The 26,145-nt window shown below is 45.3% G+C and overlaps 1 protein-coding gene, 1 long non-coding RNA gene and 1 pseudogene across 3 annotated transcripts; 1 reads left to right on the top strand and 2 right to left on the bottom strand.

Annotated features, from left to right (window-relative positions):
* Window positions 1-553: 553 nt before the first annotated feature.
* On the bottom strand, window positions 554-6,040 carry LOC309973132. The gene is made up of 3 exons (XR_014326813.1): window positions 5,542-6,040; window positions 4,521-4,706; window positions 554-1,009 (listed from the first exon to the last, which is right to left on the bottom strand). It is a non-coding gene; the product is annotated as an uncharacterized lncRNA (long non-coding RNA).
* Window positions 6,041-6,513: 473 nt separating this feature from the next.
* GLRX5 (glutaredoxin 5) lies at window positions 6,514-15,632 on the top strand. Its single transcript, XM_082855661.1, has 2 exons — window positions 6,514-6,846; window positions 15,001-15,632. Exons 1-2 carry the CDS (start codon window positions 6,561-6,563, stop codon window positions 15,177-15,179), a joined length of 465 nt encoding a protein of 154 aa, XP_082711787.1. The 5' UTR covers window positions 6,514-6,560; the 3' UTR covers window positions 15,180-15,632.
* Window positions 15,633-19,737: 4,105 nt separating this feature from the next.
* LOC309960674 (ubiquitin-conjugating enzyme E2 N-like) lies at window positions 19,738-23,610 on the bottom strand (annotated as a pseudogene). The gene is made up of 2 exons: window positions 23,136-23,610; window positions 19,738-19,777 (listed from the first exon to the last, which is right to left on the bottom strand). The product of its transcript is annotated as a ubiquitin-conjugating enzyme E2 N-like (transcript).
* Window positions 23,611-26,145: the final 2,535 nt, after the last annotated feature.

The following is a 26,145-nucleotide window of genomic DNA, read 5'->3' as shown; positions in this document are numbered from 1 at the left end:
CCGCAACGGGAGAGGCCGCAACAGTCAGAGGCCCGCGTACCGCAAAAAAAAAAAAAAAATTTAAAAAATCCCTTCAAGTAGGAGGGTATTATTGGCCCTGTTCCCCACCAGCCGGCAGTATGCATGAACCATCACAGAGCCGCAGCTGAGCAGTATGAAGAGATGAACCAATGGGAATAGCTCACCAAGTGGACTGACATGTGCTTAGTTACCCTAAGTGCAGGCCACTGGATGTCTGGAGAGGGGAGAAAGCCTGCAAGTATGTCACCTTCTCAAGGCTTTTGATACAAAATTTTCTTGGTGACTCAATTTTGCAAGTGCAGCCTATGCAAAATGCTCCTCCCTTCTTTTATTTATTTATTTATTTATTACAGTGTAACTGGTTTATAATACAGTCTTTTATTAAAACTCCAAAACTCTGGCTCACAGAAATTTGGTATCAATTAATTCTATCTCAGTAGAGTACACTTTCAAAAAGTGTAAAGTTTAGAATTAGCAAGTGGGATTTTTCTGGCCATAAGAGTAGGAAAAAATATTTTTTAAAATCCTCCAGTTTTTTTCCTGCAAAGGAAAATGAACAGTTAATGTCAGCCCATTTCCAACCCACTCCCCCAATCCGTGAAACTGGGGTCCTTCGCTAGCTACTTTGTTGAAGTAGGCTAGAGCAGTGGATTTCCATGACAGCAAGATTTAATTTTGAAGCCTGAAATTATGAAGGCTCAAAGGTTGAAGTGTGAAATGAAATTCTGACTCAACATAATGAATATTTATGGCCTTGGCAATACATCTTAGCCATCATTCAAAGGAAAACAATAAAATTTTCTCAGTGTTCGTCTGGCCGCAATCTCAGTGATTATCAGAGGAAGACACAGACTCCTGCCAACAGATAAATCTTCCTAGCAAGTGTGACACACAACAGTACTGGCTCCTTGCTTTCTGAATTCTGTGGTCTGGGCACCTTCTCAGAAGTCGCTGGAAATGTAATAACAGTTTGAATCATGGAATCTATCTGCTTGCAAAAAAAAAAAAAAGAAACATAACACAAAACATTAAAATCTTTCACTAAACAGACAGTTGAGGAAAATTCAACAATTCTTTTATCACCTTAAGTCTTAACATGTTTTATGATTACCACTTAATTCTTAATATTACCTGACAGGAGATATGATTTGGGCTCTTTCCCTCGAAATAAAGTTCTCAATAGAACAAAATCCAGCAGATGTCTGAGTTTAAAAGCCTATATATAGCCAGAGACTTCAGGCCTCACTGAGAAAAAGCAGCATGGGGACAAAAGAGAATGAAACTTCCAGAAGTGAAAAGCTATGGGTTATTTGTTTCCTTGGAGTTTTGCATTGAAATTGTTGTCAGTTTAGTTTCACAAAGCATAAAAATCACATCTGTATCCAATACATACATACCCTGGAGATAATTCAGGAATATTTAATTTTCTGTGGGACTTGCTGGCTTTGCTACGATTCCACAGTAAGATTTAAGAAGTGCTTGTGAAGGTAAAAAGAGGAACCCAAAGTGCTCAAGTCTGTCAAAAAGATGTTATTAACAATCTTTCTTTTTTTACTTCTGGTTCATTCTTTTTTTAAAAAAATAAATTTATTTATTTTTATTTTTGGCTGAGTTGGATTTTTGTTGCTGTGCACGGGCTTCTCATCGCGGTGGCTTCTCTTGCTGCGGAGCACGGGCTCTAGGCGCGCGGGCTTCACTAGCTGTGGCTTGTGGGCTCTAGAGTGCAGGCTCAGTAGTTGTGGTGCACGGGCTTAGTTGCTCCACATTATGTGGGATCTTTTAGTGAAAAGAGAACTTAATTTAGGGACCAAAATGCCAGAGAACTATTATCCTAGGGCTAATGCAAGTTTCAAATGAATTCATGTACACAAAACCAGTTTGTTGTACTACACATGCATGCCAATATTTTGGGGGTAAATGTCTAGGAGCAGAGGAATAGAGTACAAAGTGATTCACTAAAACTCTGCAATCCTTAGATAAAGACATCTTGAAATAGGCATTACCTTTTGCAGATGTCACAAAGACATTTTTCACAAATCCAGGAAGGGGAAGATGTAAGGGGCAGAAAATTCCAAGGAAAATCCAAAAGAGCTTGTAAGTGATGCTTAGGACTGAAGCCAGGCCTCACACCTCTACAGTCCAAATCCCAGAACAGAATCAGGCTCTGCTGTGACATCCAGGCTTTTCATAAGTGCCTCTTCAGGAATCCATTTTCACCTGTATCTCCCACAGTGTGTTCTAGACTGAACTAAATTTACAGGACATCATTTCTCTTCATTCTACCCAGAGGAGGAGAGCAGGACCTTTGTGATAGAGTGGAAGGGGGCCCGAATGAGGTCTCCCTTCCTGCCTCTAGGCTGAGCCCACATGATGTGAGAACCTGCGCTTAGCAAAACTGAGGCCACTCCCATGGCCAGAGAAGTATTTATAAACCCAGCTGTCTTGTCAGATAGAGGAAGTGAAGATCCCAAAGGCATTTCTTTTCTTTTCTTTTAATATTTATTTATTTGGTTACTCTGGGTCTTAGTTGTGGCAGGTGGGCTCCTTAGTTGTGGCATGTGAACTCTTAGTTGCGGCATGTACATGGGATCTATTTCCCTGGCCAGGGATGGAACCTGGGTCCCCAGCATTGGGAGTGTGGAGTCTTAACCACTGCGCCCCCAGGAAGTCCCTGCAAAGGCATTTCTATCTTTGCATTACGGGTCAGCAAACATTTTCTCAGGGGGCTGGGCACTGCCTCAGTTTCTCACACATAACAATTACTTCTTAGGGAATCAAGTTAATTCCAGGGTTGCAGTGATGCTCTAAAATTACTGAATAGCTAAGGGGCACCACAGAGAACGGTCTCAAGCTTCAGCTTGCGTCTATGGAAATCTGGGTCTCAAATGCCATTTTAGCTCAGGAATGTTTGGTGGCTCAACCCGTTGTGCAACACCTGCAGCCACTCTTCTCTTAAAATGACACTCGCAGAATGCTCTGGCCAGCTCAGACCTAGACATTTCTGGGTCATGTGCCGTATGCACAATCACCACACCCTGTCAGAATGCAGCGTGACCTTTAGGACTGAAGTTAGGGTACGAAAACACTGACATGCTAAGTGTTCAAACAAAGTTTCATCTTAGGCTCAATAATCCTGACTCTTCATTTAGAGCTGATATATAGGAAGAAATGATCTCAAATTTATAAGGTTTTAATTATGGGTTCAACAGTGAATTTGCTTTTGGCGGAGTGGGGAGAAAGGAGAAATTTTACTAAATATAGTAAAGGCTTATCTATAAATAAGCACAGGGAAGAAAAACATTTTTAGGATGCCTGAGTCAGCATGTTTACATGGTATGATTATTTAGTTTGGGGTCTAATTACACTTTGTGACCCCAAATCCTAGGATTCTCCTAAGTTTCCTATACTTCCCACCCCTACCTCCCCATTAATGTCCACATGGGAGATCACAAACTGATAAAGATGGTGACTTCCATCTTCAAAACACCCAAATGGGGCTTCCCTGGTGGCGCAGTGGTTGAGTCCACCTGCCGATGCAGGGGACACAGGTTCATGCCCCGGTCCGGGAAGATCCCACATGCCGCGGAGCAGCTGGGCCCGTGAGCCATGGCCGCTGAGCCTGCGTGTCCAGAGCCTGTGCTCCGCAACGGGAGAGGCCACAACGTGAGAAGCCTGCGTACCGCAACAAACAAACAAACAAACAAACAATCACCCTAATGCATTTGAGCATAAATGCAGATTTCTTACAACTGTTTAAGAAGTGTATTTTTATCATACTTTCTCACTGCAGAATTTCTAATGAGAAAGCTCGTAACTCAAATGCCACATCATATATAAGAAGTTGGTGCTTTGGAAGAAATATTTTGAACACTATTTTCTTCGATTCTTTAAGTCACTGATGTTTGGTGCTAATACTTGATGAGTGGTTTTAAGTCAAAGACAGAAAGCAGTCTGTTCAAAACATACAACATTTTGCATTTTAGGTTGCTTTATTAGAAACTTAAATTTAGGTGCATTGTTTCAATTTCTTTGGTCTAGATACATGATCTTTTTTCCTGGCCTTGGTCAATACTATCAAAGCCATCCCACTTAGCTCCCTGAAAGAGCCCCGACTTGCTTTCCTTGCATTTCATGGATGTCCTTATCATACTCAACTGTACACAGCAACTCTATTATAAATTTGGAGAACACAGGCTTTGTATTCTTCCTGCTGAAGGACTACTCTTAACCTTTAATGACAGCTGTATTTTCTCAATTTAATAAAATGTCTGCCAACTGTACTGGCAAAGCCAGTATCACACACTAGATAAGTGACATGACACTCCCCATGACTAGCACTACGTCTCTGGATCCTCACATCGTAAGTTTGCAAATTCTTCTCCCTATTCCAGTTAACGCAAGAGCGGAATGAGACAGTTCAGGGTAGGCAATAAACAATTCAGGTTTTCTGGAGTGAACTGCCAATATTTATTAAAAAAAAAAAACTAAAGCAAACTTACCAGAACATAAGTATGAGTAAAAGTTAGGTGACTTTGCAAATAATATAGCCCCTACTGTTAGGTGCACCAGATGCTGGACTTTTGAAACAACAGTTAAGCTTCGACATCACATCGCTTCCTGTATGTTACTGTCCTGTGTATTTCTGTATGATGTTTGTTCCTCTGATTTACCTGGAATCAATGACTCTAGAGGGGAAAAAAAAGGACTCTTTAAGAAGCTGATCAATTTTGGGTCCCACATTAGAAAACTACCAAACATCAATAACAACCACGGGGATAAAACAAATACGTCACTGGGCAGCACTTCTGAGTAACATCTTGAGTTTATTTTCAGCTTACTGGCCTCAAGTCTCCCGGTGAACGATTATTTGGAAGATTCACTTGCTGTCAGCACATGTACTAATTTTCTGATTTTTAAATTTGAGCACCTCCAAAGCAGAACCAGGTCACCTCCAGCCACAACTTTTTAAATACTTAGGGTTTAAAAAGAAAGTAATTTGTAGCAGTACTTAGTGTCCAACAGAAACCACTCCATCTGTTAAACAACATCTGACTGCAAAAGCTTCTCTTACTGTCGGTTGATAGATAATGACATGGCACAGCCATTATCACCGTGGCAACAGTAATCGGAAACTATCAGAGGAAAATTGCACATGGCACTGCTGTCCCTTGAGCAGCCATGCCTCAGCTTCCTCTGGAGAATGCTTTCTCTGCAAGTCTGGTGTGCTCTAGGGTACCACCAACCCAGCACCGCTCCAAGACTACAGACCACGTGGCGATTTCACTGAGCCCCGCTCTTCTGGGATCATTCTTTCCACCAATGTGAGCACCTGCTAGGTTCCAAGCACTGTTCTGCGTACTGAGAATACAATAATGAATGAAGCTGACAGTCTGGGAGGGAAGTCAATAAACAAGTTAACAAATGTATGTCAAGATGTACTAAGCACAATGGAGAACAGAGAAAGCAGTGGGCCTAGGGAGGCTTCCCTTCCCTCCTCTCTACCCTCACATTGATTTGTACCTGCTTCTCATTTCTCAAGCTCTGGGCACAGGTCCCGCGCCGGCACCGTGCCTTGCACGCAGCAGCTGCTCAGAAAACGTCTGTCGAATGAACCAATTCCTTTCTTAGTTCCCCATTCAACCTTTCCTGGGCCCAAGCCTAGGGTCTTAGGTCGGCTGGAAAGTCAGCGAAGCCCCGATCACACAGACGAGAGCTCTTTACAAACTTTAAAAATCAAAGTTGTTTTAGTGAAATAATCGCGCTGCAGAGGCGGGAACCACGGGAAGGGGTCTGGGCCTCTGCTCCCACGGGGGCAGCGGGACCACAGGAGGGCTGCGACACACGGCCCGGGCCCCGACGCCGTAGCCCCGGGCAGGCCTGGCCGCCAGAGGCCGGCGCAGTCCCTGCTCTCGCCGCGAACAGCCGCGGCCTTACTGAAGCTCCGGGAAGCTCACCTAAGCCGGGAACGGCGGATCCAAGCCTGCTCCAGCCCCCCCACCACCCGGAACGCCAGAACCAGCGGCCGGCCAACCGCGCTGCCGTGGCAACGCAACCTCCGCCCGCACCGGAACCGGAACCTTCATCTGGAAGTGACCCCTTCCCGGCGTTCCGCGGAACGACGAAACCCCGCCCAGCGCCTGTCCCAAGTCTTCCCGGAGCGTCCCAGCAGGCCCGTCTACCCTTCAGAGAGAAGCCGTCTTCCCTCTCGTTTCGCCTCCCCTTGCCTCGGAGCGTGACCCTGATGGACATCCACTCTCTCCAATCAACTGACAAAACGGTTTCCGGAGGCCAATGGTAAGGCGATAGAATGCGGCTCAGGCGTAAGGACCGCCTCCAACCTGTCGGGGCGGGACGAGTAACATGATTGGTGGAATCCAGCAATTGAGGGCCAGGGTTCTCCAATCACGGAGAGCTTTTCGTCGCCGGTCCAATGAGGGCCTCCGGGGGGCGGGCCGGGCCTCCGCGGGCCGGGCCCCGGGAAGGCTTCGGCTGGCTCGCCCAGGTCCTTGGCCGTCGAGAGCTCAGGCCAGCGTGCGGGGATGAGCGGGTCCCTGGGCCGGGCGGCTGCGGCTCTGCTCCGCTGGGGGCGCGGCGCGGGCGGCGGCCTGCGGGGCCCGGGCGTGCGGGCGGCGAGCTCGGGCGGCAGCGGCTCGTCGGAGCACCTGGACGCGCTGGTGAAGAAGGACAGGGTGGTGGTCTTCCTAAAGGGGACTCCGGAGCAGCCCCAGTGCGGCTTCAGCAACGCCGTGGTGCAGATCCTGCGGCTGCACGGCGTCCGCGACTACGCGGCCTACAACGTGCTGGAAGACCCCCAGCTCAGGCAAGGTCAGAGCCGGCTGGGGGCGGAGCTGGGGGGCGACCGGCCGAGGCCACTCTGCGGGGTCGAGGGTCTGTCGGGCAAGATCCGTCCGGGGGCTCGAGGGGAGTTCAGACACGAGCTTCCACACGGGTCTAGGGTGGGGGCCTGATCGACTTGAACTGGATCTCGAGGATCTGGGCCTCTGGGCTAACATGGGCAATGGAGTAAGTCCTAGCGGTTCCCCAGTCCTCACTCTGAGCTGAAAAAGGCATTTCGGGGCCAGTGCTCTTCGGCTGAATCCAAGGAGCGTGGTCAGCAGCCTGACTCCCTGCTCTGCAGGGCTGGGGAAGTGGGCGGAGAGGGATACAAGAAGAGCCATTAGAGGTAAGCACTTCGGGGACACTTTGAGGGGCTGCCCTGCCTCGTGGATAAGGAGAGGTGCTGTTGATGGCGGGGGGAGGGTCGAGGTTGCCCTTCTCTGAGGCTAGGGGCCCAGAGGCTGGCCTGTCGTGCCTCAAGGCTCGGGGTGACAGGGACCGTTCTCTGTTGCTGCTACAGGAGCGGTTGACACAGCTTTTGGACAGGTGTTAGTTGGGATCTGGTGTGGGAGAAAAAGACATGAAATTTATTTTTAGATACTCAAGGATGGGGGAGATTTGTGGCGGCTAGGGAGTGGAGAGGCTTGTGGGGAGAGGGACGAAGAATGACTTCTGGGCCCTAGCTCACTCAAACTTGGAGCTCCAGGAACCGGTCAGGGTCTGGGGCAGACACAGTAGTGTCTGTGACTTTTCAGTGGCCCAGAGGGGAGGATGGAGGGCCCTGACAGTTAACTAGCATCTTTTCTGATGAGCACCTTGCTGAGAACCTTACCTGCATTCTTCTATTTTATCTTAGTGTGGAAGGAGAGAGAGGCCAGAACACCTGGGTCTGCTCCTTGGCTGGGGTGGGTGGGGTTGTCGGAGGCATGGGGGGACCGTGCCTGTACCCCCTGAAGGGTGGCATTCCAGTTAGACTTTCAGTGACTGAGTTCTCCCCGAGTTTCCTGATGTTGTTTAGTGACAGTGTTCTAAAAAGTGTTTTAGGGCCTCAGGTTCTATGGTAGTCCACATTCAGAATTCTGTATTTTGCTCTTCTACATTTGAAGTTGTCAATCATAGTCATTCCAACAGCGATGGGACAGGCTGGCGTCAGGGAAAGGCTCTGGGTTAGACTCCTTTGGCCAATCAGCTGTGCAACCCGAGGCAAGGGACATGACTGCATTTTCCTTTTCGGTAATATGAGGATAATGAAACCACACTTGGCAAAGGTTTTGTGAGGAAAAAAGGGAAAATAAAACTTTTAGAAAGTGCCTTGTCCTCTTATCTCGCACTCAGAAGGCATCCATTAAATGGTAACCATTTTATTATTAGCACTTTATGGTTTTAAAAGTATTTTTTCCCATGGAGTCTAATCCTTATAGAACTCTCGGTTTTGGTGGATGGAAACAAGGAGTGAAGGCAGCTTAGAGTTACCAGGAGGCATATGTAATATTTCCATGTGCTGTGCCCATGATCCTTCTCCCTTCCTGGAGTACTGGAATGCTACCAATTGCTGGCTTTTTTCACGTACAGGGTGATCTGCAGTCTTCATGCAGCAGCAGTGGCGTCTCTGCCTAAAAGATAAGATAGGAGAAACTACTCTGTAATCTTTCTGCTGGGCCCTTGCCTCAGGCCGCTTGCAAATTGCCACTGTGGTCCTTAGTAGAACGTTGTGTTGTTGATATCTTGCTTAGCTTAAAGTTTTGAGAGTCTTTGGTTTATGAATTTCTGTTCTCCTGTTTAATATAACCAGAGATGGTATAACTGAATCACTTTGCTGTACACCTGAAACACTGTACATCAACTATACTTGAATTAAAACATTTTTCTGAAATATAACCGGAGATGGGCTATACTGGAATATGGCCAGTAAACTGAAAGTAACAGCAGGAATAAGAATGTTTGCCGAGAGCACTTGTGTATCTGACTTCCAGTCTTCTGTTCTTAAGTGTTCAAACAGTAGCAACAGGAATTTAACCCTTAAATTCCTTGACCATTGAGCTTCATCAGACCATTACTTTTAGTTAGTGAGTGTGTTGCATACGTATTGAACATAACCCGTCTTTCGTTGCCTAGAAAAGTAAACCTTAGGGTAAGTATTAACCTCCAGACTAGGGCAGGGTGGTGTAAGCACGTTGTTAGAGTGGGGAGTGGTTTAGCCAGGGTGAGGCTTTAGGACATGAAGGTTCTTCATCTGTTCGCTCTCCACACCTTCAGCTTTACCAGGAGAGACTGACAGGCTGTCTGATGTTTGCTTTTGCCAACTAAAGATATGTCTGTGAGCTTTTCCCAGACCCAAGGTCACTTCTAGTAACAGGATAGGGGCTTCTGCAAAATTGGCCTTTCCTGTTTTCTTGTGCCAGAGAAGGCTGAGTTTTAGAAAGGACCCAAGTCGGAGGAAGACCCTCAGACACTGTCTCCTAGTTCTGGGCACTGGGTCCAGGGAGTGTGATGCACAGAGGAGTCAGCCTGAGGCCTGAGACCCAAGGAGCCAAGGTGCCTGAGGCAGCTTTGCGTTTTGGCCTTCCTCAAGGTTTGTTCCTTTTTAAAAATCTGGAGCACCCACGAGACGGCCACATGGGGTCACGGTGGATGGATGTCACCATATCCTGCTCTTGGTCTTAACAAAGACTAACCTTTACTTTCAGTTGCAAAAGTAACATGTGCTCATGGGAGAAATTTGGAAAACACTGAAAATCTAAATAAAATGAAAATCCCCTGTAATTCCGTATAAACCATTATTATTAACATTTGGATCTAGTTTCTAACAGTTTTTTTTTTTCTTTTTTAACAGAGTTGAGATCACCCATGTCTATATATAGCATTTTGCCCTCCTGAGAGCAGGGAACGTGTCTTCTGCGACTCCCTGAGCACTGTGTGTGATGCTTATGCAAAGCGAGCTTTCAGTGCATGTTTTAATGAATAAATAATGCTTCTTTTATTTATCATTTTATCATAAACTCTCTTTCCTGCTCTTAAAAACATTATAGACACTCGAATTTCTGCCTACTCAGATCACCACTGTATTCCTCGAGTCGGGAACAGCGTCTGTTGAATGAATACCCATCGTCCTATTGTTGAATGGTTATTAAGTATTTGAAAATATGCCCAGCCTTTCCAGTATCAAGGAATTTCAGGCAGTAGTAGAGCTATGACGTTGGTAAGCATTAAAAAGCAGATAACAAGTGTGCATGGGTGTCTGGTGGGCAGGTTGTATGCTGCAGATGGGGGTATAAAGTGGCACCCACACTTGGAAGGAGTGACTATCAGTACCCAGTCAAGTTGAAGGTGAAGAGAGCTGAACACCCAGCTCTTTCACTCCCGGCTATTTAGGCTACATCAGGGATCGACAAGCTTCCTTGTAAAGGGCCAGAGAGTAAATAGTTTAGGCTTTGGGGGCCTGGTGGTCTCTGTTACACCTATTCAGCTCTGCTGTTACAGTGTACAGCAGTCAGGGACAACACATAGACGGAGGAGCGGGGCGAAGTTCCAATAACACTTTATTTACAAAAGGATGTGGACCGGCTTTGGCCCGAAGGCTGTAGTTTGCCACCCCTTTGTCTAGAGAGACTGTCCCCTGCATGTGAGCTAGGAGATGCACGTAAGGGTGAGCACTGCAGTGTTTCTTGTGATAATGAAAAGTGGGCAAGAACAGATCTTGGTCTCTTAACAGCAGACTGAAGAAACCAACTGTAGCTTAGTCACGATGGAAAACTAAATTGTGGTTAAAATGAATTAGCTCTAGGGACTTCCCTGGTGGCGCAGTGGTTAAGAATCCACCTGCCAATGCAGGGGACACAGGTTCAATCCCTGGTCTGGGAAGATCCCACATGCTGCGGAGCAACTAGGCCCATGCACCACAACTGCTGACCCTGTGCTCTAGATCCCGCGAGTCACAACTACTGAAGCCCGCGTGCCGCAACTACTGAGCCTGTGCACCGAAACTGCTGAAGCCCGCGCGCCTAGAGCCCATGCTTGGCAACAAGAGAAGCCACTGCAATGAGAAGCCCGCGCACCGCAACGAAGAGTAGCCCCCGCTCTCCACAACTAGAGAAAGCCGCACAGCAACAAAGACCCAACGCAGCCAAAAATTTTAAAAATTAAAAAAAAAAAAAATCTAGATGTATTCTCAAAAAAGGCGATGCTTAGTCAAAAAGCAAGTTACAAAAGGGTAATTGTGGCTTAACGCCGCTTGTGTCTATAAATGTTAAAGATGTGGAACAGTCCCATGGATTGCAGATCCATGTGTCGTGCAGGTGGGGCTCACAGTGGGGCAGGAGTGACAGACGCCAGCCTCCGGCCAGAGACCACCTCTGGTGGTCAAGAACCTGGCCTTTGGACTCCTAGACACCTGGACTCAAATCCTGTCTCTACCGTATGTCAGCACTGTGACGCTGGTTAAGTTATTTAACCTCTCTGAGCCTTCATTTCTTCATCTGTAAAATAGGGATAATTATACATAACTTGTAGGAATTTTGTAAAGATGAAATGAGATTAGATATGTGAAAAACTTAGAGTATGAAACTCAGGAACCCTTAGCTCAGTAAATGGTATTTTTATTATTGCATTGCATGCTTCACTGGTATGCATTCTTTCCCTGCATTCTTTCCCTCTGTTTACTTGCGTACAGTGTCAGGAGAGCATTTCCGTGGAGGGTGGGGTAGAGGACACTGACGTGGAGGGAGTAGCCACAGTGCACCTGGCGCCGTGGGAGCTTAATTCATTTCACCAATTATATCTTATTTAATCTTCATAACAAATATGTGAGGCATAGAGTTATTCCCATTTTACAGAAAAGGAAACAGGTTGAGAGAGGAGCAGATTTCTCTGAGACTGTATTTACAGGCCAGCCAGCCACAGTCTGCTGACCCCAAACCAGCGCCTCGACCCTCTCGGCACCGTGGTTTACTTTTTGTCAGGCAGTGCTAACGTCATCCTCTTAAGTTAAGGACGATGGAGAAATACGTGATTCCAGGAGGAGGTGACATGACTTGCCCGAGGAACAGAGCCTCGTTGAGTGGCAGAGTTGGCATCAACCTGCGTCAGACTCTGAAGCTCGTGTACTGAAAATCTACCGGAAAAAAAGAAAACTATAATCGTGGTGCTCTTACGATTATTGTCCAAACCAGGAATGGGGTCCAATATTCTGAAATGTCATGAATTTTGAAAAATACCTTTTGAAAGTTCTGGAAGGGAATTTTCCAGAACATTTTCTCCCCTTTCACTTGATACTTCAGAACATGACATTTTTTTGGTGGGGCAGTAGGTGTATGTAGAACAGATTTTGTAAGACAGCCTCCTAACTCCCAGTCCTAGTGTTACCTGTTATATAACTTGGCAGTCACCATTTTCTGTCCCCAACTGAATCACAGTTTGTCATCTATAAAATATGGTTATCATTAAAATCCATTCTTGGGTATGCTTTTCTGATTTTCAAGAGTTGCTCTCTGATTCTGAATTATTCCATGTGATACTTACAAGAATTATCACTGTATATTGCAGTTACTGAAAATTTAAAGGGTGAGAAAAATTAGCCATGTTTAAACAATTAATTGTGAATTGACAGAATTTGTCTTAGTTTTCAATTTATGAATGTAGTCTTACTGGAAGTTTCTCACTTCACTCTGTAGGAAGCAATTTGGGTATTTCCTTAAATATTTAAACTTGTAATCGGACTTTTTAAACATGGAAAATGGCATTGTTTTTAGGAGAGATGCCAGAGCTTTGCTTTGACAACAGCCGCCTGTAACACTTGATAATCTAAAAATTAAAGAAGTAGTTAAGTTTAATTTTGATAAACTATCAGCTGGTAGGCACCTTGGATGCTGTCACGATGCCGTGTGTTCTGAGGTGGGTTCTTCTGAGTTCTTGAAGTTATTAGGACAGTCACAGGCCAAGGGGTTTGGAAGGAGTTAGCCTCCCTTGCATGTGACTGTATGTTGGTTGAAAGCCAACAGTGGTGGCTTTCAAGTGGTGGAAAGCCCACTTATTTTTGGTAGTTTCGGTGGTTAGGATGGATTTCCTTCCTTCCCTTATAGTTGAGGTGTATGGTCTGCAACAATGTAATGTTTAGTTGTTGCCTAACGCTTTGGTTGAGTGTGCTACCATAAAAACGATTGATGAAAGCAAGTCATTCTTTTACTCAACAAAGATTTTATTTTAAAAATTTAGGATTAAACATGGTTTTGGGTGGCCCTCAGATGGCAAATTTGTTTTCACCTTTGGTGTGTTTCAAAAATTGTAGGCATTCACCAAAAGAATCAGTAGATATTCATTGCCATGAAAAGCTTAATGCAGTGTATTATTAATTGGGAAAAAAACCCAGATATAATATTGTGCAGATAAATGGTTCATGTACATAAATGTAACAGATATTTAAGAAAGTTTAGAAGTAAAAAGTTCATATTCTGAACGTTTCTTTATCTCCCCCCCATCATAAAGTAAAAAAAGATGTGTTATTGGAAACGTAAAGTTAAGTTCTGATAGACTCTTTGTGTTTGAGGGTAGAGTTTAAAAAAAAAAAATCCAAAACAAAGAGCTTACATGCTAAGTAATTGTTTATGTAGCACCAAACATCAGAGTGATGAAAAACTTGAATTCAAAAAAAACCAAAAACCAAAAAACTTGAATTCATCAGGGTGTTCAAGTATAAAGGCATTCTGATGGTTAATGGAATTTGCCCTTTATTGGTAACCTCCAAACCTCTAGCTGATTTTTTTTTTAAACAGAAACCCAGAGTGGCTTAGAAGTGAGTTTTTCAGGGCCTATAACGTAACCATTTCTCTCTCCATGAAGTCTGTCTGCAGAAGAAAGATAAAGCTCTCTACTGGGGGCCCTCTAGCGCTGTCGGTTAGAGCGAAGTTGCTGGTTTTTTTTTTAGAAAGCAGTAACTTTTAAAAGAGAAAAACACATGGTATCTTGGGAAGGTTATTTGTAATATAACTCATATTGGTAATCTTATTTGGTAAAACTCATCTGATAATAAATGCTAGGGCATCAAGAAAAAGGTTTTGTATTTTTAGTTTGTTTACACAAAAACCACCACTTGACCGATTTCTAAAATTTGTGTAATACTGTCTTTTGCCTGAAGACTTTGTTGACTTTTCTGTTTCATTTATTTGTACATTTAAAAAAGTATACTTCATCTCAACCTCTGAGTAGAAAAGGAAGTAAAAGGTAAGGAGGAATTTAGAAAAGAGTGAGTGATCTTTTCTGCCTTAAGATTGAAACCACATTTCCTTCCTAGCCGTCATCCTCGTGGCGCAGCACTGCACAGAACCATCCCATGGCTGCACTGTCCCTGAACATGCTTCATCTCGGTGTGTCCTCAAAGCCGTTGTCTCTTAGGGCAGGGAGTGGGTCTCTCCCCGTGGCCCTGTGCCCGGCCCAGGACGTGGACCTTCGTGAGCTTTGGGCCTTTCCTTCATTTCGCTCAGTCCCTGCGAGTTCTGTGCTGAGTCAGGTCAGCTGTCCCATGGAGAGCTCATCTGAGGGGCTGAATAGGACGAGGGCCACAGTCTAGCCACAGGAGAGGGATTTTTCTTTGGGTTAAAGAATTATTAAAGATCAAAGCCAATGACTCAGTGTCTGTAAATTCACCAGCTGAGACAGGCACGGGAAACATTAGGTGGGGGCTGCCCAGTGTGCCAGTGAGTTACTACGATGGATCCATGTTCAGTAGTCCATTTGGGAATGGAGTGGCATTTCTTTCATTCGTTTGTTTTGCTGAAAACGTGGCCCGCAGAAGCATGGGGAATATAGCCTTCTGTATCTTGTGTCACTTGCATTAACCAGTCAAGTTCTCTGCCATTAATCCAGGGTCGATTGTGTGTCAGGTAGTTTATGAGAGCCTTACTTAACCTGATTCTCATAAAAACTTCGTGAGATAAGGGTGGAAACAGAGGATGGAGGCCTCACTGTTTATAATTGGAAGAGTCAGCGGTCCATTCAACTCAAAAGCTTATGCTCTTTGTAGCAAATACACGGTCCCCCAGGGATGGGGAGCCAGGAAGGGTTACAGGGTGTCCCTAGGAGCAGGGAAACGTATTTTGCCGTACAAGTATTTGACCACTGAAATGACGGTTAAATGTTCTTTCCCCGTAGGCATTAAAGACTATTCCAACTGGCCCACCATCCCACAAGTGTACCTCAATGGCGAGTTCGTGGGGGGCTGTGACATTCTTCTGCAGATGCACCAGAATGGGGACCTGGTGGAAGAACTGAAAAAGCTGGGGATCCGCTCCGCCCTCTTAGATGAAAAGAAAGATCAAGACTCAAAGTGAGGGTGGCCCACGCGAGGAAGCCGCTGGTGTCAGAATCTCACTGCCAGAAAAGCCTTCCCAATTCTGGGTTTTGCTCTTCAGATGACTGTTTGCACTGATTCCTCCAGTTTGCAAACAGCCTGGTGATTTTAGCATGTCTGGTGTTTGAGCAAGGAATATCCTGTCGTGAACGTAATTGTAACCACTGCACTGTCATAATCAATGTTGTACGACGAGATTGCTGTACACACGATTCCTTCTTATGTTGTCCTTTGCTCTTTGCTTGATTCAGGAGTAAACCTAGGAGCTTTTGAATCATCATTATTATTCATGAGTCCTCTGCAAATATGTCAGTCTGCAAAGATCATATACTCCCCGTCCCTAATTTTTTGTAACTTGTTCTGTTAAGAAAAACGATGGACAAGGAAGAAAATAAGATAACCGGGGTGTTGTTTTTTAAAATAAACTGCCAACCCAGGGATACCACGTGTGAGTTGTTAATCTGAATAGCAATAAGTATTTGTCTTCGTCCGTTTGGGATGCTATAACAAAATACCGCAGACTGAATGACTTATAAACAACAGATACTGATTCTCACAGTTCTGGAAGGTGGAAGTCCAAGATCAAGGCTGTAGCACATCAGGTGTATGGTGAGGGCCTGCTCCTGCTTCACAGACAGCTGTGTTCCCACTGTGTTCTCACAGAAGCTCTTTGGAGTCCCTTTTATAAGGGCACTAATCTCATTTATGAGGGCTCCACCCTTATGACCTAATCACCTCCCAAAGGCCCCACCTCCTAAAACCATCCCTTTGGAGGTTATATGTCAGCATAGGAATTTTGAGGGGACACAGACATTCAGTCGATAAGGACTTTTAGCACCTCTGACCTTTTGATTTTAGGAATTAAGAGTGATTCTCATTCATACTCTTCTGTTAAATTTGCCACAAAAATTGCCATCAAGCTGTACTCTAATTTTTCGAAGGGAAGTAAGTGTTGTGAATGCTGAGAGGTGTTGATGATCCAGTTGGAGGCTTGGGCGGACTGGCGAGAAGTGAGGTGGGGAGGCTGGAGGGGGGCACCCCGCTCGCCCTTCTCTGAAGACCTGTGCTTGGCCACCTGCGCTGCACTTGGACAGGGAGCAGCATTCGCAGCCATCCAAAGAATGGGATCTCATGAGTCTTTTATTCCTTAAAAATGGGGCCTTTGGGCTTCCCTGGTGGCGCAGTGGTTAAGAATCCGCCTGCCGGGGCTTCCCTGGTGGCACAGTGGTTGGGATTCCGCCTGCCGATGCGGGGGACGCGGGTTCGTGCCGTGGTCCGGGAGGATCCCGCATGCCGCAGAGCGGCTGGGCCCGTGGGCCATGGCCGCTGAGCCTGCGTGTCCGGAGCCTGTGCTCCGCAACGGGAGAGGCCACAACAGTGAGAGGCCCGGGTATCGCAAAAAAAAAAGAAAAGAAAAGAAAAAAAAAAAAGAATCCGCCTGCCAATTCAGGGGACATGGGTTCGAGCCCTGGTCTGGGAGGATCCCACATGCCGCGGAGCAACTAAGCCCGTGTGCCACAACTACTGAGCCTGCGCTCCGGAGCCCGTGAGCCACAACTACTGAAGCCCACGCACCTAGAGCCCGTGCTCCGCAACAAGAGAAGCCACCGCAATGAGAAGCCCGAACACCGCAACAAAGAGTAGCCCCCGCTCGCTGCAACTAGAGAAAAGGCAGCACGCAGCAATGAAGACCCAATGCAGCCAAAAATAATAAATAAATAAATTAAAAAAAGAATAGATACCTAAAATTAAAAAAAAATAAAATGGGGCCTTTATAAAAAAGGACATTATTGTAATCATAGCCAAGATCTTCCAGTACGTGGTGTCTTTTACCAAGACTGTGCTTCTCAACCTAGGCTGGAGGTGGAGCTAGAGGTAAGCTTGACAGCAAGCGACTCGTGGGAAGAAAGCCCATCCTGTCACCGTGTGCCTTTGGGTCCCCAGAAGCCTTCATTCATCTCCAAGGGCTTAAACAGCATTTATTTAGAAGCACATCTTTACAGTGGCAGAGGTAAGAAGAAGATGCATTTTTTAAAAAATTATTTATTTATGTTTGGCTGTGTTGGGTCTTCGTCGCTTTCTCTAGTTGCGGCGAGCGGGGGCTAGTCTTCGTTGTGCTGCGCGGGCTTCTCATCGCGGTGGCTTGTTTTGTTGCGGAGCACGGGCTCTAGGCGTGTGGGCTCAGTAGTTGTGGCTTGTGGGCTCTAGAATGCAGGCTCAGTAGTTGTGGCGCACGGGCTTAGTTGCTCCACGGCGTGTGGGGTCTTCCCGGACCAGGGTTTGAACTCGTTTCCCCTGCCAATGCGGGCAGATTCTTAACCACTGCGCCACCAGGGAAGCCCGAAGCTGCATTTTTTAATGAAGAGAGCAAAAATGACAAGGAAAGAGGGATGGCTTATTTCCCCGGAGCTGTTCTGGAGGCTTGTTCTGTGTTGATTATTGAGTTTACATGAGTGCCACTTGGAAAAGCTCTGAAAACGGACAGACTTGGTGGGGTAAGGATTGACCTGCCGGGTGGTCTTGTAGCTCACAGCTCCTGGCTCCATCCTTCCCCCAGAGGTTGTGAGATTCCCAGGAGAAAAGAAAGGCAAGTTGTAGCCCATCCCCACATCCGTGGGGACTGTCCCACATCCATGGGGACTGCCCTACATCCGTGGGGACTGCCCTGTCAGGCGAGAGGACTGCCCCTCGTAAATTACAGAGCTCAGGGCTTCAGGGAAAAGAAAAGCAGATTACTGCCACAAAAAGTTTTACATTACGGGGCTTTCCTGGTGATGCAGTGGTTGAGAGTCCGCCTGCCGATGCAGGGGACACAGGTTCGTGCCCCAGTCTGGGAGCAGCTGGACCCGTGAGCTATGGCCGCTGAGCCTGCGCGTCCGGAGCCAAAAAAAAGTTTTATATTACGTGCATTGTATGCTGCATCCCATCAATACCTTTTGGGTCTGCGCTAAGCTAAGAGCTTACACAGTGCTTAGAGGAGGTTGGAGCTCACTTGTTGGAAGCACTTTGCTTTACAAATGAATGTGAGGGCACTGGAAGGAAGCCCTGTGCTCAGAGCTGCCTGTGCTGCTGCCACATGGTGGCCGACCGAGGCTGTGACCTTGTCCTTTGGAAAGAATACCGTTAACAAACCACTTTTTACTGTCCCTGGATGAGTACCAGGCCATGGGGCACACACATGAGTCTGCAAAATTGTCCCTTGCCTTCACATCTGGTGTGTCATAGGGTCCCTTTCCATAATTTTGCTCCTTTTGGCTTTTCCTTAAATCTGCCTATGTCCCCTTAGGGTTCATCTAAAAAATGAAATGATAAGAAACTTATTTGTAGGGAAACATCGATGTAGGAAACCTCCCTGGAACATTAGCGCTAGGGGAGAGCTGCTAGGCGAAGAATTTGACTCAGATGCTTATGAATCATAGATCATATCAGTCACCAGAGAGCTTAAAAGTTTAAGGAATCACTGAGCTCTACAAGAAATGGAAATGTTCTTTCCAAAGTTAATGAATCCTTTTCTTCTCTATGCTTGACAAGTTGCTGCCAGCTGGGAAATTGCAGATGCTATCTGATGTCAGTCTGAATAACTTTAATGATCTGCATAATTAGAATTCACTGTGATAATTAGAACAGTGGCACCAAAGTTCATTGTACAAACAGCAATATCACACATCATCTATTTAAAAATGCAAGGTCCACTTGATGGCTTTCCACTACAGGACACCGGCTTGTATCATTTGATTTATGTCACAACTTCAGTCCTGTGTTATTAGACCATTTAGAAAGAGATGAAGTTATTTTAGAACATTTGTATGAGTTGAGGTAGTTTTTGTCTTGTAAGCTGGTAGTTACATAAATGTCATTACACTTCATTTAAGTTTGGGAGGTATTTTAGAAGAGCAGGTAAGTTTTAAGGCGTCTTGGGTTTCTTGTATTGGCCCTATTGAATTGACTTGGGTAGAATCTGGGACCTCAAGCTTTCCTGTAATTACCAACGCCCCAGCAGCTAGCTTGAGAAAGAGCTCTTGTAAATTTATTAATAGGCTTGGTTATTTAGAGGAAAATTGTTTCTTGAGAGGTTGGGTCCCTTGGTGTTCGTGACAGGAGAGATCGGGCTAAGGGTTCAGAGGATCGACCTTCATGCTGGCCAAGTTATGTTGGAGTACATTTAAACCAGAGGCAAGGAAGCTTCCAGGTGGGTTCCGGAGAGTCACGGACAGGCAAAAATAGATACCGGTGGATGGTCACACCAAAAGGAGCTGATTTGATAGCTATTAAAAAAGATAGATTTCTTAATCCAGTTGAGAATTTTTTTTTTGGCTGCGTCAAATGCGGTTCCCTGCCCAGGGATCGAACCTGTGTCCCCTGCAGTGTAAGCGCGGAGTGTCAACCACAGGACCGCCAGGGGGGTCCCATACAATAGCTAATTTGAGGGAGAGGGGAGGAACAGTGAAAGGGGGAAGAGCTGTTGTCAAGCCACCCATCAACGTGGCCAAGATGGACTTGTGGGAGGTCGCATCCCGTCCTGTTTCCTGAGAGCAGTGTCACTGCAGGTCTTCAGGCTGCATGGGCTGTGCAGCTGAGCTGGGAGCAGATCTGGCCTGAAAGCCTAAGCGCACCTGGCTTCGAAGGCCTTTTCCCTGACTGCAGCCAGAATGGCCTTCCACAGACACACTACTTACACTTCTCACTCCCCTACTTACAGACCTCCCAGGCCGCTGCCCCAGAAGGCCTTCCCTCACCTCCCTGCTTTGTCCCCACGGCACCAGATTGTCATTGCCCTTTTGCTTGGCTTCACTCGAGACTCCGCTATTGCTAGCATATGTAGTGCTTATAAAAATATGTAAAAAATAAGCAAAAGATTCTCTTTCTCCGTTCTGTCCTGATGAGTCACAAGAAGTGTTAGGTCTTTACAGTTCACCAGGGTAGCAGCACAGGGCAACCCCTAAGAGCTTGGGTTTGGATCAAACTTCCTGGATTCCCATCCCATTTCTTCCCAGATGTGTGACTGGCCTCAGACACATTAATAACCTCCCTTGCCTACTCTACTGAACAGGACAGTGGGGAACGTCACCTACACCAGGCTTGTTATGAGATGGGAGAATCCACGTCAAAAGCCAAGCCCATAATGAGCTTTCCAGACAGGTTGACCTCCATGGTTACCTTGGACTAGATCTGGACTTGACTGCGGTATATTACTCACCATCATTGTTAGGCTTAAGGGAGTAGAGCTAAGTCCATATTTAGTAACAGGCCATTGTTTGGCTGTCCCCAGAGCATGGAGACTCATCTTTGAAGGTCAATGACAAGATCTAATATTTGTGATCATCTCAGTGGAGTGTACCCATTATTCAGCTGTTCTTGGGGCTGGAGTCGGGAGGGCCCTGAGACAGAAAGAATTCCCTGTAAATTACTTTCCCAAGACTATAGTTGGACTTATTGCCACCGAGTTTTAATTTTTTTTAATATTATTTCTATTTCATGCAGTGGGAAGTCTGTACTGAACTGATAGGTTAGAATAGGCTTTATTGTGTGGAGGTATGCTTGAAAGAATACAGTTTAACTTATCAGTTAATTCTAATTTATCAGTAACAAGGATTGTCATGCTGGGTTCTACTGTACCCAAGTAGTAATTTTCACAGGGATACATTTTGCCAGGAAATAAGAGGCTGATAGGTTCCCTGGTTCACAGGAAGTTAGGTGATGAACTGCAGAAAATATTTCCAGATTATTGGTAGGTCCGTCTAGTCCTAAACTGACAATGAGCCTTGGTAATCAGCAACAGGGATGAGCCAGCCTTCTGGGGCGTCCATGCTAAGCCCTAAGCCCTAGACTATGCGATGGGACCTCTTCCCACTCTAGACCCCAGGTCTGGGGCTGAGCCTTCAGCTGGGAGTCAGGTACCCCTGCCCCTACCCTGAGCCAGGGCAGGCTCAAAATACTTGGAATCTGAAGGAGAACTTCAGCAGTGCCTTTTACACATAAGCTGTAACCCTGAGAACCAAGAAGCACATTTCCCATTATCCTGGCTTTTTTTTTTTTTTAATATTTATATATTTATTTGGTTGCACCAGGTCTTAGTTGTGGCAGGCGGGCTCCTTAGTTGTGGCTCGCCAGCTCCTTAACTGCAGCATGTGGAATCCTTAGTTGTTGCGTGCAAACTCTTAGTTGCAGCATGCATGTGGGATCTAGTTCCCTGACCAGGGATCTAACCTGGGCCCTCTGAATTGGGAGTGCAGAGTCTTAACCACTGTGCCACCAGGGAAGTCCTATTTTTAGTTTTTAAAGGAAACTCCTGTTCTCCGTAGTGGCTGCACCAATTTACATTCCCATCATCTGAGAGATATTTAGACGGTAGAACTGGAGGTGCTGGGATGAGGGAGAAGCAAACCTGAGTATGAAGCCCGTGGCCTGGGAACTGACATTTCCTGCGCCAGTCATGGGATTCCAGACCTTTCTGTCGTGTGGGGCTTCCTGACACCAGAGACCACCGATAGTGTCAAAATGCACAAGCAATGGGTAGTGTTCCCATTTACATGGGTGTGGTGGGGAGTTTGGGAGAGGAAGTGAGAGAGGTGAACCTTGGCATCTTTTTAAACTTGACAGGAGACCCACCGAGTGTGTAGATGGTGAGAGCCATGTGCTATCAGAGGGCTGCCAGGAATCCTCTGTCAAGTCCAGTCCTGTGAGAGGGGCTTGGAAGCCTGCACAGCGTGAGCCCCGGCTTTCTAACTGCCACTAGTGTGTGCAATAGATTTTCATTAGCGTAGGTGCTGTTGAGGTCTTTGATCAATCCTGCCATCTGGTCCAAATAACTGACGCGTCACTTTGAGGTTGTCTAAACCCTGGTAATAAACAGCGGGAACAAGAGGGGGCTTAGATTGTAGTCTTCACGGCTCAGCCTCCAGTTTGGGATAATAAAGCTTCTTGCGGAATTTACGCAGGTCTTCTTGGCCCTTGGCATTAAACAGTCTGTGTGTGTGTGTGTGTGTGTGTGTGTGTGTGTGTGTGTGTGTGTGAAATAATTTTTTTTTTTAGAATAACAAAAAATATTTTACTAAAACATAAGATTTACAGAAGTTTCCAGACAAGCCATACAAAATGGTCACAAGCTTTTTCTTGAAGGGAGGATTCTACACTTGACAGCAAAGTCACAATGTTATTAGTGAGGGCTGTGATGTTTGTTTAATGTTCCCATTTTGGTTCAAACAATCAAGCTTGTCCATGTACAGTGTCTAAATAAAGTTAGACTTGGCTAGAGAGCATATTCTAAAGAATGGGTTAGCTGCTTTTTTTTTTTTTTTTTTTTTTGGCGTTACGCGGGCCTCGCACTGTTGTGGCCTCTCCCGTTGCGGAGCACAGGCTCCCGACGCGCAGGCTCAGCGGCCATGGCTCACGGGCCCAGCCGCTCCGCGGCACGTGGGATCTTCCCGGACCGGGGCACGAACCCGCGTCCCCTGCATCGGCAGGCGGACTCTCAACCACTGCGCCACCAGGGAAGTCAGGGTTAGCTGCTTTTAACCAATGCAATCAGATCACCATAAAAAGGGGGAAAGGAGCCCATAAAATTCAAATAAAACTACCTTCCTCCGACCACCAAAAAATACTAATAATAAAGAAAAACACCCACACCCCTGCAGCTAACCCTGACAACCACCTTCATTCACAGCGCTTTATACTCAAACCATGATGGGGAAATGAATAAAAGCAGAGAAGGGCCACTGCTTTTAAACGTCTCGCAACAATCCAGATGACACTTCTAGCCTCTGCTCCTGCTTCACAACGGTGAGTCAGGACAAGACATAGATTTGCTACTGTGCATTCAATCACCAGAGGACTGAAGATGTCTGGGCTTTTATTCTGTAATGTTTCTAAGACTGTGTCCATTAAATGCAAACAAAAAAGGAAGAAGTCTTGGCAGAACAGGAGAAGTGATGCACACTTGATGATCGGATCGACTTCAATATTATTCATGGCATATAGCCTAGTCCATGCTCTAACGTTTCTATGGCTTGGGCTTCGGTGGTCTTCCACCGCTCTGTTGCATCATCTGCTGATGGGTCATCTGGGTCGGGAGCACTAACAAAGCCTGGATCGATAGCAGGACTGCGCGGATCTGCAGTGCTGGGGACCACTTATCTTTCAAAATATCTAAAACATATTCTGCCCAACTTGTCTACATTAGGATGATAAATTTTGGTCATGAAACGTACTTTAGGGGCTGCCATTGGGTATTCTTCTGGAAGGAATAGTTCAAGTTTAAAAGTCCCTCCCTCGAAGGGGGAATCCTGAGGGCCAGCAATGACCACATGAAAATAACGGGCGCTGCTCTCATCTGGTTCTGCTTTAATGCCGGGAACTGGCTCTGCCAGCAAACGCTGGGTTTCCTTGATAATCGTGCAGGGCAGTCCGGCCATCTTGTCAGATCCCGAGTTCAGCCTCTGGTCTCGTCTCTGGCTCCACTCGCTTCACGCACGAGTGTGTGAAATAATTTTCATGTGGGGGGTTATTTATTAAATTGCAGCATTTCCCCATTAATAGATGTCTTCCAATCAACCGTTTTTGTTAGAGAGATCACAGCTCTGCTAGCAGTGAGTTAGCTTTTCTTAGAAATCAGTAATCAGTCCCATAGCATTTCCCAGGGGTCTGGGTTTCTGCAACAACTTTGGAGGCATCAAAGGGGAATACAGAGAGTCTAAAATCTGGTTGAAAAAATCTGTATTTAAATGCCCTCTCAAACCACTGACACAAGTATAGACGTAGATATAGGTACATGTATAAATTATAGATGCATCTAAACCTGTCATCCCTGGAGATCCTTTGTCGCCGTTGAACTCAGCTTTGTCATCTCTAAAATGGGGTTAATAACAGTCTTTACCTTATGGAACTACTATGAGGATGAAATGAGATAATATCACCTAAAATTCTTGGCAAACGATCACTTATCTTTCATGTTTTTCTTTGTTTTTTCTTCTTCAAATTTTTCTTAGTTATTCTTTCTAGCTTCCTCTTCCTCATGAACTTCAGAATCATTTTGTCAACAGATTCCCTTTTTTTTTTTTTTTTTTTTTTGCGGTACGCGGGCCTCTCACTGTTGTGGCCTCTCCCGCTGCGGAGCACAGACTCCGGATGCGCAGGCTCAGCGGCCATGGCTCACGGGCCCAACCGCTCCGCGGCATGTGGTATCTTCCTAGACCGGGCCACGAACCTGTGTCCCCTGCATCAGCAGGCGGACTCTCAACCACTGCGCCACCAGGGAAGCCCTGTTGGAAGATTTTTAATCACAGTTTCAATTTCATTACTTGTGATTGGTCTGTTCATATTTTCTATTTCTTCCTGGTTCAGTCTTGGAAGGTTATACCTTTCTAAGAATTTGTCCATTTCTTCCAGGTTGTCCATTTTATTGGCATACAGTTGCCTGTAGTAGTCTCTTAGGATGCTTTGTATTTCTTCAGTGTCTGATGTAACTTCTCCTTTTTCATTTCTAATTGTATTGATTTGAGTCCTCTCCCTCTTTTTCTTGATGAGTCTGGCTAGTGGTTTATCAATTTTGTTTCTCTTCTCAAACAACCAGCTTTTAGTTTTATTGATGTTTGCTGTTGTTTTCTTTGTTTCTATTGCATTTATTTCTGTTCTGATCTTCATGGTTTCTTTCCTTCTGCTAACTTTGGGTTTTGTTTGTTCTTCTTCCCCTAGGTGTAAGGTTAGATTGTTTATTTGAGATGTTTCTTGTTTCTTGAGGTTGTCTTCTATGGCTATAAATTTCCCTCTTAGAACTGCTTTTGCTGCATCCCATGGGTCGTCGTGTTTTCATTGTCATTTGTCTCTAGGTATTTTTTGATTTCCTCTTGATTTCTTCAGTGATCTCTTGGTTATTTAGTAATGTACTGTTTAGCCTCCATGTGTTTGTGTTTTTAAAGTTTTTTTTCCCTGTAATTCATTTCTAATCTCATAGCGTTGTGGTCAGAAAAGGCGCTTGATATGATTTCAATTTTCTTAAATTTACTGAGGCATGATTTGTGACCCAAGATGTGATCAATCCTGGAGAATGTTCCATGCGCACCTGAGAAGAAAGTGTAATCTGCTGTTTTTGGATGCAATGTCCTATAAATATCAATTAAATCTATCTGGTTTATTGTGTCATTTAAAGCTTCTGTTTCCTTATTTATTTTCATTTTGGATGATCTGTCCATTGGTGTAAGTGAGGTGTTAAAGTCCCTCGCTATTTTTGTGTTACTGTTGATTTCCTCTTTTAAAGCTGTTAGCAGTTGCCTTATGTATTGAGGTGCTCATATGTTGGGTGCATATATATTTATAATTGTTATATCTTCTTCTTGGATTGATCCCTTGATCATTATGTAGTGTCCTTCCTTGTCTCTTGTAACATTCTTTATTTTAAAGTCTACTTTACCTGTTATGAGTATTGCTACTCCAGCTTTCTTTTGGTTTCCATTTGCATGGGATCTTTTTCCATCCCCTCACTTTCAGTGTGTATGTGTCCCTAGGTCTGAAGTGGGTCTCTTGTAGACAGCATATATATGCATCTTGTTTTTGTATCCATTCAGCAAGCCTGTGTCTTTTGGTTGGAGCATTTAATCCATTCACGTTTCAAGTAATTATCGATATGTATGTTCCTATGACCATTTTCTTAATTGTTTTGGGTTTGTTTTTGTAGGTTCTTTTCTTCTCTTGTGTTTCCCACTTAGAGAAGTTCCTTTAGCATTTGTTGTAGAGCTGGTTTGGTGGTACTGAATTCTCTTAGCTTTTGCTTGTCTGTAAAGCTTTTGATTTCTCCATCGAAACTGAATGAGATCTTGCGTGAGTAATGAATCTGAATGAGATCTTGAGTAGAGTAATCTTGGTTGTAGGTTCTTCCCTTTCATCACTTTAAGTATATCGTGCCACTCCCTTCTGGCTTGTAGAGTTTCTGCTGAGAAATCAGCTGTTAACCT

The sequence above is a fragment of the Leucopleurus acutus genome, assembly GCF_964270905.1.
Source record: "Leucopleurus acutus genome assembly, chromosome: 1".
NCBI classification, from domain to species: Eukaryota; Metazoa; Chordata; class Mammalia; order Artiodactyla; family Delphinidae; genus Leucopleurus; species Leucopleurus acutus.
Note: the sequence above shows the minus strand (reverse complement) of the source record. Positions and strands in the feature narration are given on the sequence as shown.

Excerpts from the sequence above, each read along its gene's own strand:
- GLRX5 (XM_082855661.1), top strand. The coding sequence starts at position 6,561 with ATGAGCGGGTCCCTGGGCCGGGCGGCTGCGGCTCTGCTCCGCTGGGGG. Across the intron at positions 6,847-15,000 it reads AGACCCCCAGCTCAGGCAAG|GCATTAAAGACTATTCCAAC; the intron begins GTCAGAGCCGGC and ends CTTTCCCCGTAG.